At 43.4% G+C, this 17,531-nt stretch overlaps 1 protein-coding gene across 5 annotated transcripts in view; it reads right to left on the reverse strand.

The window, feature by feature from the left end:
* Nucleotides 1-17,531, reverse strand: part of ENTPD3 (ectonucleoside triphosphate diphosphohydrolase 3) — a 35,439-nt gene that overhangs the window by 6,693 nt on the left and 11,215 nt on the right. For all 5 annotated transcript variants that reach the window (XM_070577174.1, XM_070577176.1, XM_070577177.1 and 2 more), the window contains 4 exons: nt 16,257-16,374; nt 8,583-8,733; nt 6,288-6,447; nt 5,084-5,317 (listed from right to left, as the gene is read on the reverse strand). In XM_070577174.1, coding sequence (XP_070433275.1) covers nt 5,084-5,317; nt 6,288-6,447; nt 8,583-8,733; nt 16,257-16,374 — 663 coding nt within the window. The remainder of the gene's footprint in view (nt 1-5,083; nt 5,318-6,287; nt 6,448-8,582; nt 8,734-16,256; nt 16,375-17,531) is intronic.

The following is a 17,531-nucleotide window of genomic DNA, read 5'->3' on the forward strand; positions in this document are numbered from 1 at the left end:
AAGGAAACTACCTTTAAAAGAAACATATAGGACCAATGACAAAAACTCTTAAGTTTTACTGAAGGATACAAACTAAGAAGTAAATAAATGGAAGGACATTTTATAATTCTGGATAGGAATTCTTATCATTAAGGCAATTTTTACCAAATTAATATATGAATCAATGCAATTCCAATCATAATCTCAATACAAATTTTTCTTTTTGTTACTACCTAAAATGATTTTGAAGTTCAAAATAAATGTCTGAGAGTAGAAAAGCAAACTACTGCAACCAGAACAACATGATACTGACTCAAGAATGGACAAATGGATGAATAGAATAGAACAGAAAATCCAGAAATAGATCCTCATCATCCAAAAACTTATCATTGGAATGTCTTGGAATCCCTGAAATTATAAGATTGCAAAAAGTCATCACAACATTGTTGGTAGGAATCTGAATGGTTTTAATTTTGTTGGAAGATTGCCTATTTATCCATTTAAGCAAAAAATATACCTATCCTTTGACCCTATCCTACAGAAGTAATATCACTAGTTCAAACGTTCTACGTACAAGAAGGTTTATAATATTATTGTTGTAGCAGTCAAACAAGACATAGCCTAGTGTCTAACAGGAGAGGAATGGTTGATAAATTTTGGAATATTAAATAGTAAAGAAAATAAGTTATATATTGACCTGGAAAGCATAGAACAACAACATTCAAGCTGTGATCAGTGAGGACGTCCAGTGAATAGGATTGGAGGGAGGTTTTTAAAATTTTTACTTTAACATCTTTTTGTACAGTTTGACATTTTTATAACAAAAATGTACTTTCTTTTATAATCAAATGACGAATATAATTTTTCTTTTTAAATAATGGTACTTGGAATATTATGCACCCATAAAACTAACAATTTCAAAGGACATTTAATAACCCAGGAAATTCCTCATGATATATTGTTAGGTGAAACAAAAAGCTGTCTATAAAACTATATATACCATATGACACCAAATTTGTAAATACACATATTCATGCATTAAAAAAAACTAGAAGAAAATACAACAATATGTTGATAGTGGTTAATTCTGGGGTTTTTTGCTTGTTTATTACTTATATTTTTGTGTGTCTGAATTTTCTAAATTTTTTTCCCTAAACATGTATTACTTTAAAAACAAAAGAGAAAGTCTAGCTTAAAGAGGAAAAGAAAGAAAAGGAATGCATGTCTCGAATGTCTAACATGTCAGAGTGAGACTTGAGCCCTGGGGGGCCTAGAGACTTGGTAACAAGAAACTAATTTGCAAACTACATATCTAGGTATCATTCTCACCACACTACTAGCCCCTTAATATTACAGACAAGGAAATGAGACCCAGACTGCTGGAATTTACTCAGCCAGTGTCCAGGATGCAATAATCTGCATGAACCTTCTAAGTCGGGGTTGGCAACATGTATTTTGGTGCATGAAAGTATTGGTCAGGCAGGTCCAGACATGCGTTTGTGGGTGATCCTCATCACACCCGGATCCTTCCTCTCACCTGAGTCAGAAGGCTTAGAAGGCAGAGCCACCCTCTCAGGCATCCAGAGGTTGCCAGGCAAGGTGGAGAGACACCCCTGTCTCTGTGAGCTAACCGTCCACAGCAAGGGGCTGGGGTTTCCCACCTCTGCCCACAGTCCTCGGCTCACACGTTAGACCTGTGTTCTCAAACCCAAAGGAGACCTCAGACAGGAGGAGTATTCACTTCTCCACTGTAGACTGTTGGCTACATAGATAATCGTTCTTTAATAAACATTTAATAAACACATGTACACACACACACACCTATTCCTCAGGGCCAGCCAAATTTAAGAGGTTAGCTTCTCTGAACTCCACTCACCCTGGGAAAAGGATGATTTACCTGCCCCCTTCTCCTGTGGGAAGCTCAGAGGAGCCCCCCACAACTCCATCTCTGCCAGGGCCAGAGCTGGAGGAAGGGGCATTAAGCACTGCTAGAAACAAAAGGAGATGCAGAAAAGAGAATTTTCCAGAGCTTTCCTCCTGGAAAGAGGCATGTTGGATGAAATCCTTTAATGAGCGAGTGGAGATGAATGGTGGTTATGGAGACCTTGCTTGGGAGGGTTGATTGAGTCCCTAGTGGGGTTTGATTTGGCTGAGTCGGGGGTGTGTGAGAATCTGGGGTGGGCACTGAGTCTCTTGAGGCCTGGAAGAGTAGCTGAGGGCTGCCCGCAGGGGTCCCCCTCTCTGTCTTTCCCAGACAGTGCTCAGCCTCTCCCGACAATACATGTCACATCATGTGCACTGGAGCTCCAGTCTTTTCTGTAAGGCTGAAAGAGAAGTTTTGAGGAGCAGCCTAGAACTGGAGGGCGAATTCTCACAATCCACCCTGCACGTGTGTTATGTGCCATCAAGTTGGCTCCAACTCCTGGCGACCTATGAATGAGTGATGTCCACAATGTGCTGTCCTCAACAACCCTTCTCAGCTCCTGTAGACTCATGCCTATGGCTGCCTTTATGGAGTTAATTCATCTTATATTTGGTCTTCCTGCTGCCTTCTACTTTTCGCAGCATTATTGTCTTTTCCAAAGAATCCTGCCTTCTCATGATGTGTCCAAAGTAGGACAGCCTCGGCTTTATCATTTTTGCCTCCAGCAATAGTTTGGGCTTAATTTGCTCTAGGACCCACTTGTTCATCTTTCTGGCTGTCCAGGCTATCCCCAGAGCTCTCCTCCAACACTGCATTTCAAATCAATCAGTTTTGTTCCTGTCAGCCTTCTTCACTGTCCAGCTTTCACACCCACACGTAGTAATTGCGAATATGAGGATGCGGATAATCTTGGCCTTAGTCTCTAAGTGTCTTCCTTACACTTGATGATGCTTCCTAATTCTTTCACTGCTGCCGTTCCGAGTCTCAGTCTCCTTTGATTTCTTGGCTGCAGTCTCTATTTAAATTGATGACTGGACCAAGGTAAACAAAACCTTTAACAATTTCAATGCCTTCATTGTCTATGTTAAAGTTGTGTAGCTCTCCTGTTGTCATGATTTTTGTCTTCTTGATGTTCACAAGCCATCCTGCTTTGACACTTTCTTCTTTTACTTTTGCCAGAAGTTGTTTCAGATCATTGCTGTTTCTGCCGGTAAGATGGCATCATCTTCATATCTTAGATTGTTGATATTTTTCCCACCAATTTCAATCCTCCTTCATCTAAGTCTAGCCCAGTTTTTCATATGATATGTTCTGTGTACAGATTAAACAGACAGGGAGATAAATTGCACCCTTGTCTAAGCCCTTTGCCTAGAGGAAACCATTCTGTCTCTCCATGTTCTGTCCTGCCAGTGGCTTCTTGTCCACAATACAGGTTATGCATCAGAACAATCAAGAGCTGAGGTACGCCCATTTCTTTCAGAGATGCCCAGAGCTTTTCATGATCCAGCAGACAAAGGCTTTATTGTAGTCTATAAAACATAGACTAACCTTCTTTTGGAATTCTTTGGAGCACTCCAGTAACCAACAAATAAATAATCACAATTAGAATTTGTGTGCCTCTCCCTTTTTGAAATCCAGTGTAGACACCGGGCATTTCTTGCTCCATATAAGGTAAAAGCCTCTGTTGCAGCACCTTGAGCATCTTTACTTGCATGGAAAATTAGAGCCACAGTCCTATGGTTACTGTATTCCTTGGCATCTCCTTTCTTGGGGATTGGGATATATATTGAGCATTTCCAGTCTATCAACCATTGTTTTGTTTTCCATATTTGTTGGCATAATCTTGCTAGGATTTGGACAGATTCAGTCTCCGTGGCTTGAAATAATTCTATCAATAGCCCATCTACCTCTGGTGACTTACTTCTTCCCAGTACTTTCAGTGCAGCTTTCATTTCACTTTCTAGAACTACGGGCTCGGCAATGACTACTTGGTATATACAGGGGTCTGAAGGTGTGAGTTTTGCAGGTGACACTTTCATGAGCCAGCCCAGTTTTTCTGCAGGCTAGTGGATGGGGAATACTACTTCCTTTTCCAGTTACCAAAGTAGGCTGAAGGGGTGGTGGTTAACCTACTGATGCTGTGCTCACTATGTTCACTAGCTGACCCAGCCCTTGTCCCCTGCCCCTGGGTCCCATCAGAAGCCACAATCTGTGGCCTCTGGTTGGCTTTCTGCCCCTTTAGGTGGTCAAGGCCCCTTCCCTTCATCTTCATCTTCCCTTCTCAGCCATAGCTGAGACTGATGCTTCCTGAGCCCTAGAGTTTGGGGTCCGGGGTGTCATGCATGGAGCTAGTGCTCACTGAAACACACTTTGCTAATGTCAAGTTTATATTAGTGACAGCCTTCCAGCTGATGCCTGAAGCAGCCATTTGTGCCATGGAACAGTTACCATATGAATTACTGACTGATGTGAGAATTCTGTTGCTCTAAAATTCCAATATATAAAGGGCATCAAAGCTGCTTAATAGTGGCCAGCCCCGTGGCTGAGTGGTTTAGTTCGCACGCTCCGCTTTGGCGGCCCGGGGTTTCACCAGTTTGGATCCTGGGCATAGACACGGCACTGCTCATCAAGCCATGCTGAGGTGGTGTCCCACATGTCACAACTAGAAGGACCCACAGCTAAAAATACATAACTATGTGCTGGGGGGCTTTGGGGGAGAAAAAGGAAAAATAAAATCTTTTATAAAACCCCCCAAAACTGCCTAATATAGGCCCATCTTAAAAGAGACAGAGCCTGGGGAGGAATCTGCCCTCTCCCCATTAGCAAGCATTTCTCTTGTGACCACTTTTATTATTTTGTCTGCACTCAGGGGAATTTCAAAATTCTCAGGCTTATTTAGCTACTGATTTAAAACAGTTTGTGTCCATAAATGGAGCCCAGGTCTTGAATCACTTACAAGACATCTGGAGCTGTGGAATTTCCCTGGACTTCTGACTCAAATATACTGGAAGTGGTCAATACAACAGACAGACAGCGAGAGAGACAGCACTTGGCCCTTGGAAAATGCTGTTGTTTCTATCTATCTTCTAACTGTAGAGGAAAGGAGGAACCCTGGAAGGCAAGGCACCCTCCCCTCAGCTAAGACCCCCAAGGGATCACCTGCTGCCCCAGCTCAGGTACCTGAAGGAGTATCGCCAGAAATCTCTTCTCAGCCTCGTTCCGGCCGTAGCACTGGAAGCTATGTGTGTAGACCGTGTACACATAGCCGTACAGGGACACCTTCATGATGTCGCTGGTGTTCAGCCCCACCTTCTCTCCAGTGGAAAAGGATATTTGGGTGGAGGCACCACCTAAATCCAGGGCACCTGTGGTTTCCACTCCATTCGGATGCACCCACATATGCCACAGGTTCTTCTGCACAGTGGGAAAAGGAAGCAAGAAAAAAGGCCAAAAGCACTGTCTCTGTTTTCCTAGGATTCTCCACTCTGGACCCAAGACCCATTTCTTATTGCCAAGAAGTATGACATGGGGAACATTCAGGACCAAATCTCTTCATTACTTTGGGCATAGTGAACTCAAATGCTTACAGAGGCTGGACAGGTAACATAAATGAGTGAATTAGATTGGGGTATACAACAGGGAATGGTGGGGAGTGTGGCAAACTGGGGAGTGCATGAGCTACACTCTGTTTCAGTCAGTTTTGCCATGCAGGAATGTGAGTCTACTGTGAGCAGCTCTTCCAACTTTTGGGGAGTGAGGGGGTCAGGAGAAACTAGAAAGCTAGACTTTTATGTGAAATTTATAAAACATTAACTGTTGGCAATTAATTAAAACTTTTAAAATACATTTGAAGGGGAACAAATTAGATCTTGGGCTGGATATGGTGTGAGTGCCTTCAGTTTATGCCCTCTGTAACATGGTGACTGTCTCTTGGAGTCAGCTTTCCTCACCAAAGGAGCAGGAAGTGTGGGGAATGGACTGTAAGGAGGCCTGGGGACGCAGAATGAGTCGGGAAGCAGACTGCCTGAGGGCTCTGTAAATTCCAGAAGGCTATGGAACTTCTTGGAAGAGTCACTCTCCAGCTGCCCTTCAAAGGACCCATTGCCCAGGGTTTGATTTAGATCCCTCCAATTTCTTACCAGAAAAATATCATCACTTATTAGTAAAGTGATGATATTCCCTCTCCCCAGTTTGGTCCTGCTCATGATCCAAGCTATACATGTCTTTTCTTAGCTGTTATCTCACACGTATTTCCCTAATGCACTACACAATGGAAATGACACAGGACAGATGCCCCTGTTGGCATGCACCTCTGCTTACGCTACCCCCCACAGGGGACGGAACAAACAGCAAGATTAAAACCCATGCATTTGTTTTCACACACCTCCAGGAAATTTCCCATTAAATAGTTGGCTGTAATCCATCCATATATCCCTTCCTCTTGCCCAGAAATGATTTGAGCATCCCTAAAGTCAAAGGGCTGGGACTTGAAGTAGTTTTGGATGCTTGCAAGGACTTCATTAGCTGCTGTTTCGTTTTGCAACCTGTGCAAGGCACAGAACACAAAAGGCTGAGTGTCCAGACAACACAGTCTTCAAATAATCTCGCTCAGGTGAAAATGTAGGCTTGCCCACCCCTGCGGGCAGGGATGATTTTCCAGATGTGTGCGAGACATGGCAACCCCTCTTGCAAGTTGAAGCCTCCCAGGCAACCATGTGAAGGCAGGATGCACTTGTTAGCAGTCAAACTGCCAAGCAGGAAAACAGCCTACAGTAAAAATACCACTTGTTCTCTCCCCTTATCAGTTCCTGTCCCACTCTCTAGCAACCAGCTAATCAAAAGAGCCTCCTGCTTAATCACCATTGCTCTGTCTCAGATCAGCAGAGGAAAGGAAATTGCTGAAGTCATGGGAGTGGTGTAAACAATCTCTTGGGGGCACCAAATAAAGAAGCCCTCATCAGCCCAGAAGAAAGGGGCACTTAGGAGGAAGAAGGGAAGGAAGAAGATTGAGTTTTCAGCTATCACTGCTTCAATCTTTGGGAAAGCTCCATCATGAGAGGATACCATGGCCATAATGGCTGTCACTGGATTAAAATCCATCAGTGTGCTGACCCATGGAACAGTGGCAACATAGCATTACTATATCACCCATGACATAGCGTTACTATTTCATTCATCTCCTGCCATTTCAGCCTACAGCAGAAAGCTCATTAGGGAGATTAGTTTCCTTTTTATCAGTGAGTTAAGAAAGCCAGGGGCATATGGCTTAAGTGCAATGCTACAAGCGGAAGTACATTCCAGTTCAGTGGCAAAATACCACTGCTTGGAAATGAAATCCAAGTTTTCCCAGTTTGATCAGTTCCCATCCCAGCTGATTCTCATTAACTGTTTTTTTATATTTGACTTTTGTAGCAATTAAAATGTCCGCTAGTTCCTCAGAAGAAATGGATCACCATCAGAGACATTTTAACAAAGAGGAGTTAATATTTAACTTATTCAAATGGGACATTCACTTTTTTTCCCCAAGTGGTGAACTTTCTATTCCACGGTTTGTGTCACAAACTATAAACGACAGAGCCTTTTAATTATTTCTTACTGAGAGGACTGGGAGAAAAAAGCAACCAAGAAAAAGTCAGGTTCTTAAGAACTGTTTCCATAAGATAGAACACTCAGACGGAGGAATTTCTACATCATTTCTGTTTCAGGTAAAGAATAAATTTCAAACACAATGCAGACTCCAAAACTGAGCAAAGAAAGTGGACTTCCTTCCCCATTCTATGGTCAACCAGGACACAGGAATAGAAATAAAGATAGGAAAACTATAAGGGAAAGGCCCAATCCAACTGCAAGTGCTCCCAGATTTCTTTTGATGATCGTGTTTGCTCGTTCCTTTATATTTTCCGCATGCCCACACATATGATTTTACATCACTGGAATCAGACACAAAGCAGCTTAGAAGCAGAATGAGTGTCATCTTTTGGGGATGAAACCTTGTTTTCAAAGTCTGGAGCAGCCTCTACCCTGTAGAGATTTAGGTTTGCTGTTTTTTTGTGGTGTTTCTTTTTTTGCCGAACTATTTTTCTTTTATTTCAAAGTCAAGGAAATACTATAGTGGAGAAAAAAATGAAGAGAAAGGACATTCACAAACAGCGCGCCTGGGCTAAAAGTCATGGTTGCAAATTTAGAAGGTAATTGAATGAAATGAGATGTTTGTTTCATAATAACTCCAAAGGCTTTGACTGGCATGAGGTGCAAAAATTTCATTATTTTAAAGCAGATCTCAGCGACATTTCGTACATGGGAAGAAGCTCCATGGCTATGGGTCGCACTTAGTGAAGCTGGTTGTGTACAGGTGTAAAAATACCAGGTGTCAAAAACAGTTTCTACTTTTCCAAAAAATTAGAGGCATACCCCACGAGCAGATTTCATGTTACCTTCCTTCTTTCCGAGTCCTCAGTAAAATCACCAAGGGAAAGGGAATCAATTTTAGAACTGTTTCTTTCTGGGTATTAAAATAAAGCTAAGAGTTTCCCAACTTTAATAGCCTAAATTTATGGCAGAATATGGGTTTCTTTCCTTCAGATATGTTCCAAGAAACAGAATTCCATTCTTGGCAAGATTCAACACATTCTTGGCTATTTTGGTCAAATGGGCTCCTTTGTGCCATTTCGGGCCTTACCTCAGCAAGCGCATCCCAGCTGTGGCCCCCAAGTAAATGCGGGTAGACCCATGGAGGTGGGCTGGAATCTGCCCCTTGACTTTTTGCATGCAATCATTAAAGCCTTTGGGGGCATCTTGGGGGTTTCCCCCATAGCTGGAGATTCCGGGGCCTGCAAAGCAAGCAGTCAGCAATTGTTAGCATTCCCAGGAACCGACAAGAGCAATACAATTTTTAAATAGAAAACAAATCAGCTTTGGAAATTAGTGGGTTTTAGTAGAGGGTTGGAAACAGGTGGATGTGCTATGTTCCATGTGGTCACAATGATGAGTCAACTCACAAAATCTGGAAGAAAGAAATTACAAAGATGAAAACAAAGAGCCAGCATGTGCTTAAAAAACATTTCTCATTACGGAAATTACAAACATAAATAAAAGAGGAAGAACAGTATAATGAACCCCGTGCACCCACCTCACAGCTTCAACATCAATCAACTCCTGCTTCATCCGCACTCTCTCTCATTCTCTCCCCACAAAGCTAGCTGCAGACATGTTACCATTCCATTCCATAATCAGGACATTAGTATGTCATTAAAATACAAGAATTCTTTAAAGAAGCATAACCCAGTCCTATTATTATATCTATAAAAATTAAAAATAATTCCTTAATATAATAAAAAAAATCTAGTTAAGGTTCACATTTCCTCCAGATTCATATTTTTTCTCTCCCTTTCTCTCCCCCACCTCTCTCTTTCTATCTAGCTTGAAATAAATTCCATCCATTGCAATTGGTTGGTATGTCTCTTAAGTCTCTTTCAATCTATAGGTACTGCCCTCCCTTTCTATTTTTTTTTCCTTGTAATTAAAAAATTGTTTTCCTTGCCATTTTATTTGTCCTGCAGAGTTTCCCACAGCCTAGAATTTGGTGATTGTATCCCTGTGGCTCATTAACATGTTATTTGTTCCCGATTTTTCCTATATATTGAACGCACACATAACTGAATGCAGAGAATTAATCAGATTCAGGTTGGAACTTTTTCAGAGAGAACGATGTGTTGGGATTAATGTGCACGTCCAATAGGAGGCACATGTGTCCGGCTGTTTCTCTTTGTACCCTTAGCAGGCATCAATGATGATTGCTCAGATCCATTAGTCCATTAGGGTTTATGAAATGGTGATATTTTATTTCCATCATTCTTGTTTCACTTATTACCTAAAATGCTTTTATAAGAGGAAAACTTCCCCACCATTAACCATTTGGTTCCCCTACAGTACAATTTGTACAGGGAAGGCAGGAAAAGTGTGTGACTCTTTCCCTTTATTTATCAGCTTAAAAAATACAGATTTCAATTGCAATATCCTTCCAATTTAACCATGAGTAATGGTATTTCATGTCCAAAATTTCAAAGCTAGGGTGCCTACTGCAAGTCTTTTCAGAGGACAGACCTAGGGAAAACTTTATTTCAAGAGAAAACATATCGCTAATTCTTACTGGTACTTCTAATTCAAAATTACAGGTTTTACTTAACTTGTTGGATCTTATATCTTTACCTTTTTTGCTATGCTAAAAATCCTGTTTTCAAGCAACTTCAACTTAATAACTTACGCTTTATTTCACAATCCACACATAACAGTCTCAGTATAATAATACCAGCACTACCCACCAACTGTATGATTATTGAAAACAGTTTAAGATCTTTTCAAAGTTCTTTTTGTCCTTAGGCTATATCCCATTAGGCATGTGCAGTGTCCATAAATAAAGTTTTCCTGAAATAGACACATCCTAATCTGCCTGCATATTGTCTATGGGTACTTTCACACCACAGTGGCAGAGTTGAATAGGTACAACAGGGGCCATATGGCCAACAAGTAAAGAATATTTATCACCTAGCTCTTTACAGAAAAAGTTTGCTGTCCCCTAACTTAGATGATTTATAGGCATCTCCAACTTAATCCCTGTCATGCCCCCAATCAACTCCACTCCCAGTGTTCCCCACTCTCAGGAAATGGTCCCATCATGCACACAGTTACTCAGGTCAGCACTGACGCTCAGGCACCATCAGCTCACAATGAATCTATCATAAAATCTTGTTGGCTCTACTTTCAAAATAGCTCTCAAATCTGAGCACTTCTCACCCCCTTTCCCAGAACCATTCTAGATCAGAGTTTTTCAACCTCAGCACTACTGACATTTTGGGCTGGAGAATTCTTTGCTGTGGGGACTGTCCTGTGCAGTGTACAAGGTTTAGCAGCATGCCTGGCCTCTACCACTAGATGCCAGCAGCATCACCAATCAAAAATGTCCCCCCACACTGCCAAATGTTCCCAGAGGGGGCAAAATCGCCCCATGCTGAGAAGCAGTGGTGTAGGCCAGACCACTGCCACTTCATCTCCTACCTGGACTGCTCTCAGAGCCCTGGTCCCCGGGCTTCTAATCTTAGCCTCTGACCACGCGTTCTACATCAACCGCGTTATCCGTTAAAATTATAAGTCACATCATGTTAGTTCCCTGATCTGAATCTCCTCATGGCTTTCAAAAGACTCTGAAGAAAATTCATTCAAGTGAAAGTCAGATCCCTTCCTGCATCCCAAGGCCTCGGTCAGCCGGCTGGGCTACAGCTTTGTCTCATTTCTCACCTTTCCTCCCCTTCCTCATTCAGCTCCAGGCACACTGGCCACTTTGCTTTTCCTCAAAAATGCAGAGCAGCTTCCACCTTTGGCCTCTTCCCCTGCCATTCCCACTGCTTAGCACATTGTCCCCAGGACATTTGCCTGGTTACCCTCTCGTCTCATTTTGTCTCTGCTCAACTCTCACCTTCTTCGCCCTTCCCTGATGATCCTGTCCCAAATAGCATGATCCTGTCTCTGTCCACCTCCCTCACTTGATTTCTCTTCACAACATGTCTCCCTGACAGATTATATATCCACTTATTTACTATCTCCTTCATTAGACTCTAAGTTCTATAATAGCAGAGACTTCGTATATTTTGTTTATTTTAGAATTTCCAGTGTCAAGAACAGTTCCTGGCAAACAGCAGGCACCCAATCTGAATTTATTAAATACATGAATGAATCAATCAATCAATGAGATTTTCAAACCAGAATGCAACTCTACAGTAAGGGGATCATGCAGTCCAATCTGGAGCAAACAAAATACATTCTGCTAGAGCTGGTCTCTGGGTAGGGGCTGGTTAGGAGCAAGATAGAAGGTTGAAACTTGGGGTATCTGAGCATGTCACCTGAGGGTCTGTTTGCATAAGGTCCCTTAAGCCTCACAGATGGAAGAGGAGATTGGACTTACAGGTTCATGGACACTGAGATTCACCCTCTCCCCTCTACCCCCCAAAAAGAGTTAAAAGTGCCAATCTGGGGAGAATGGGTTGGACAGATAGCACAAAACTCACTCAAGGTGGGACAGAAGCAAAAGACATGTGCCTCAGCTTGGGCTCGGGCCAAGAATTGGCAAAGGATGCTTTTCAACATTGTAGTGGCCTGGTCCCTGAAGCAACTCTTTAAGGTATTTCAGTGGAGGAGATGGTTAAGTTTAGGCTTCAGTGGAGTTTGAAAACTTTTTACCCACTGGCTTAAAGAGAAAACATGAATGTACCTCGTAGGGGAAGGCAGCAGCAGGCATGAGCCCTGCACAGTGCAAAAGAGATGAGCGGCATGCAGGGAACCAGTCCCTCCTGGAGATGGCTTTACAACCAGCAGCCAGAGCTACAGACACCAGCACAGGACCAGCAGCAACAGCAGCACCCAGTGAACTCATGGAAAAGAGCAGCAACGGAGGACTAATACTCCCCAGGGACCCCCCGACAAAGAAATTTCTGAGAGCCTGGGCATCCAGGAAACACTGCTTGGTGAGCAAGCATTCACTACCTCCTCAGAATGACCTAGGCAAAAGAGTCCTGGGGAAATTTGCAACTGAGAAACCAGAAACCCAAATTATCCTTGGAGAAGCCACATGGCCCCAAGGGGATGACACTTGCCAAACTTCAACTCTGTAATTTGAGCTTTAGTTTGTGGTCATTTGGTCATTCAGAGTTTATATGGATCCTCAAGGCTACTGTGATCAAAGAGGGGAACATCCATTTATGGATGTGGTGTGGGTTCCATGACCCTGCCCCTCCCCTACACAACAGCTGGGGTGGGCCAAGGGGCCCTTCCCCTGAGAGAATGCCTATGTCTTCCCCATCAAAGTCCCACCTCTCCCTACAGTCAGAGGGCCATCAGGACTGAGTTGGCTGAATTGCTTTCCTGGGTCTAAAGACAGATCTTGTAACTATGGAACAGAGTAGCCATTTGGCAAGAATAACCACCAGGGGCCCGGCCCAGTGGCGCAGCAGTTAAGCGCCACTTTGGTGGCCCGGGGTTCGCCGGGTTGGATCCCAGGTGCAGACATGGCACCACTTGGCAAACGCCATGCTGTGGTACACATCCCACATATAAAGTAAAGGAAGATGGGCATGGATGTTAGCTCAGAGCCAGTGTTCCTCAGCAAAATGAGGAGGATTGGGAGTAGTTAGCTCAGGGCTAATCATCCTCAAGAAAAAAAAAAAGAATACCCACCAGAAACTCTAGAATGTGGTGCCCCATGAATAACAATGGCTAACACTTATTGAGCACTTACTGTATGCCAGGTATTTGCTACCTGCTTTACATATATTACATCACTTAATTTTCAAATCATTCCTATGGGGTAGGTATTATTATGATGATTCTTATCTTAAAAAAGATGAGGGGGTCAAGATTCAGAAAGGTTTGATAACTTTCCAGAGCTCACACAGGAGGGATGAGGTGGTCTTACTCACTACTCTACACCATACTCTCTTTTCTTGAAGAGGATGGTCTCTTTTTTCTACAGGAGCATCCTTCTGCCCTCTTTCATGCTTGGAGGTGGGGAAATGGCTCAGAAGTTAGGAGAACAGAGATGGGATCTCTGGCCGAGGCCAGAACAAGGCTATGCTGCCTGTGTCTTGTTGACAACAATGTAAGCAGCACTCAGACAACATCCAAGTCCCCCGTTGTGGTGAGTCCAGAGCAGTGCCATGCAGATACTCCTTCAAATAAAGACTACTGTCCCAGCTGTCAGCTCCTTCAGGGTTTACCTCAGCTACAGAGAGCTGCTTTGCTCAATGTCTTGCTCTTCCCAGGATGGCAACATCCGACGACTGATGGTGGCAGGGTATCACAGCCCAAGAATTTCAGGCCATTGCAACCCGATGTAGGGTAACTCTGATTGGCTGAAGCGTTGTCAGGCCTATGTTGCAGTGTGACTTCTCCTTCTGTCCAGTCCTGCTTCTTCTCCCTTCCTTCCACAGGCATGGATCTCTACCTTATATCCCAAATTCTCAGCATCTGCTTCTAGATAACCTAACTGTGAAATCTAGGCACCAGGGTAGGTAAGCTGCTGGCTGCCCTCCATGGAAGGGCAGATGGTCAAAACTCAACCCTGGCTATTCAAAGAAGGCTCTTGGTCTTCCTTTGGGAAAGGCTAATTCTGCTTCCAAACTTTTTCAATGCCATGACCCCCAGGAAATTATTATATTTGGATGGCTCATGGAGGGACATTTAGGAGGTTGCCTGGGGCTGGAAGGACTGGTCCAGAGTCTCTAATCTCTGGTCTTGTGGGCTGAGGGTGTATTCTGTAACCCATACAGGACACACTGGTTGGGAAGCTTAGGCCAACTCAAAGATCATAATACTCTAAAGAGGGTGGCTTTTAAAAAGGCACATGCACATGGGTGCTCACACACACACACACACACACACAGACATACACACTAACTGGGCTTCATTATATGGACTAAAGACTTCACTGTAAAGGGAAAAATTACAAAACTTTTGATAGAAGAATATCTTTATGACCTTGAGATAGGGAAGGATTTCTTAAATAAAACATAAAAAAGAGCCGACCACAAAGGAGAAGATTGATAGTTGTACCTACATAAAAATTAAGAACTTCTAGTCATCAAAAGACACCATGAAGAGACTAAAAAGACAACCAAAAACTGTGAGAGGATATTAGCAACAATACAATAATATTGTTCATATTCAGAATATACATATGAAGAATTCCAATGAATCAATAAGAAAAAGTCAAGCAATTCAGTAGGAAAATGAGCAAAAGACACGAGCTGACATTTCACAGAAAACAGAAACGGTCATAAACATATGAAAAGATATTAGTAACCTTATTAGTAACCACGGAAATACAAATGCCCATCAACAGGGAGAAATGAACAAGCTACTGCTGCTCATATCAACATAGACGAATCTTAAAAACCCAGTGTTAACGAACAAAACAAATCACAGAAGAATAAATGTTTAATTCCATTTTCAAAAACAGGAAAAACTAAATGCATAAGGACAAAACTATAAAGAAGAACAAGGAAACAGTCAACATAAAATTCAGGCTATGTTGTGGAGGAGAAAGGGAGTTTGCTGGAGGATCATTAAAGAAGCTGATAAGGTTCTATTTCAGGGTTGGCAGCTCACAGGCCAAATCCAGTTCACCACATTTTATATACAGCCTGAGAGCTAAGGTAGTTTTTACCTTTTTAAAAGGTGGGGAAAAATTATATGAATAATTTTTATTTTGAAGAAGATTAGCCTTGAGCTCACATCCACTGCCAATCCTCCTCTTTTTTTCTGAGGAAGACTGGCCCTGAGCTAACATCCATGCCCATCTTCCTGCACTTTATATCTGGGACACCTGCCACAGCATGGCTTGACAAGTGGTGCATAGGTCTGTACCCAGGATCTGAACCGGTGAACCCCGGGCTGCTGAAGTAGAATGTTTGAACTTAACCACTGCGCCACCAGGCCAACCCATATATGAATAATATTTTGTAACATTTGAGACTCAAATGAAATTCAAAATTTCCGGGTCTGTAAACAAAGCTTTACTGGAATAGAACCATGCCTGTTTGTTTACATATTGTCCATCTTCATCCCTCTCTCCACCCCATCCCCTCCCCCAATGACATACACAGTCAATTGGAATGCAATTCCCTATGGGAATACAATTTTCCACAAGTCTCTCATGTTTCTACATATCTTATGAGCAGAGGCACTGACTGCCTTTGTTCTAGATTATTTTAACAAGGATGTCTGCATAATGAACAGGCTCAGAAGACAGTGATAGTGTTTCCCCCCCGAGCAAAAGGCAAGTATGCTCAGTGCCCATAATACAAGTTTCACATTCCCTAATCTCAGGGTTCCTCTTCTGTTACACAATCCGCTGTATGCGCAGGTACTATCTAGCCCTCTTTACATCATCCTGTGCAAAGTGGGGCTCAGTGAACTAGTGCAAGAAAATGCTGATAGTCTGGCTACCGCTATTACTGTGAGTAATAAACAGTCCTTCATTTCCAACCCAGGAATCTTTTGTCTTCCATCAGCATCCATGCAAGTGTGGCATGGTAAAATCTCATACCATTCACAGTTCTTGACACGCCTTCTCCTCCATGTTTTACAGATGAGAAAACTGAGGCCCAGAGAAGGGAAGTGACCAGACCAAGGTCACTGCACCGATGAGTAACAGCCCAAGCACAAGATCTCCTATTTTCCTGGCACCCAGTTAGTGCTCATTCCCTGCCCCCAGGTAGCTTCTCAGGACCCCTCCAGCCTCTGGAGGACATTAGGACTCTCCCTTGCTTCCCTTTGGGCCTCCCAGACTCGCTCTGGGCCTTACCTTTCACCTTACATTCGAAGGTTTGATTGACCACTCCAGTATTATTCTCCTTCTCTGCTGGCCACTGATACACATAGAGTGTGGTTCTGGAAGACCCAGCATCGAACACGATTCCATACTGAACAAAAAGAGAAAGGGAGAGTTAGAAATGGGCCGAGCCCTTCTGAAGACTTCTTTTCCCATTGGGCCACTAAGAACCCCAAATATTCTCAAGGGCTTAATCCACACTGCCTCATTTAGGTAGGGGCTGACCAAGAAGAAAAAACTGTTTTCTCCAAACCAACTTTACCTCTTTGGATTGTGGGGGAAGATGACAGGATGAGGTGGGCCAGGTGTTCTAGGGCATGGTTCTCAGGCTTGGCCACACTTTGGAATCACTTGGGGAGCTTTTAAAACTCCTAATTAAACTCCATTAAATCAGAACCTCTGGGAGCGGGCCCAGGCAGCAACAGTTTTTAAAGCTCCCTTGGTGATTCCGATATGCAGCCAAGGTTGAAAATCAGTACTCCGAGGATCTTGTGTGCAAAGACAGGTCCCCTGATCCCTCCTCATCCAGACCACTGAGGTGGGGGACAGAAGCCACCTGGGTCTCAGGAGGGAAATGAACGGTCGGTCCCCTGGTGCCCTCTATTCTCCAAACTTCCAGGCCTACCAGTCTGGAAATAAACAACCAAAAGGACACTAGAGGTAAGAAGTTCTCACAAGGGAGAGACACATCAGTATCTGCATCAGCCTTCAGAATGAAAGTATTCACAATTAAGGAGGAAAAAACAAAAGACAAACTAATGTCGAAACATTGTCCCATTTTGCTAACGTGTGTACGAACAAAAGGATAGGAGGGTATTGCCAGAGCAGTGCCAGGGCTAGCCGTGCACCAGAGAGTAGGCTGGGATTCCTGGGCCATCTCACCCAGCTTGAGGCAGGCACCAAGGAGCTTCACCTGAAGGTGTGGGCCAGCCCAGGCCTGAACCAAGCCTGATCAGAAAAGAGCATGTGACAGTGGCCTATGGGGATTGGAATGAGTAATGCTGACCTAGGTCAGTATCTGGTTGAGCCTGGAGCCAGCCCAGGGCATCAGAGGCTCTGGGTGGCAGCTATTCCCCAATTCCACCGCTGTTGGGTTACCCTAGCTTATCCCAGGGAGGAAGATGGAGTTGGGTTGTGGTGGCAAGTCCACTCGGATGGATTCTCCCTTTTATGACCCTGGGTGAGAGGTCTAAGATCTCTGGGTTTCCTGATCTTGAGACAACTTACTTGCAGATGTCCATAGGAGAC

This window comes from Equus przewalskii, chromosome 15 (assembly GCF_037783145.1).
Source record: "Equus przewalskii isolate Varuska chromosome 15, EquPr2, whole genome shotgun sequence".
NCBI classification, from domain to species: domain Eukaryota; kingdom Metazoa; phylum Chordata; class Mammalia; order Perissodactyla; family Equidae; genus Equus; species Equus przewalskii.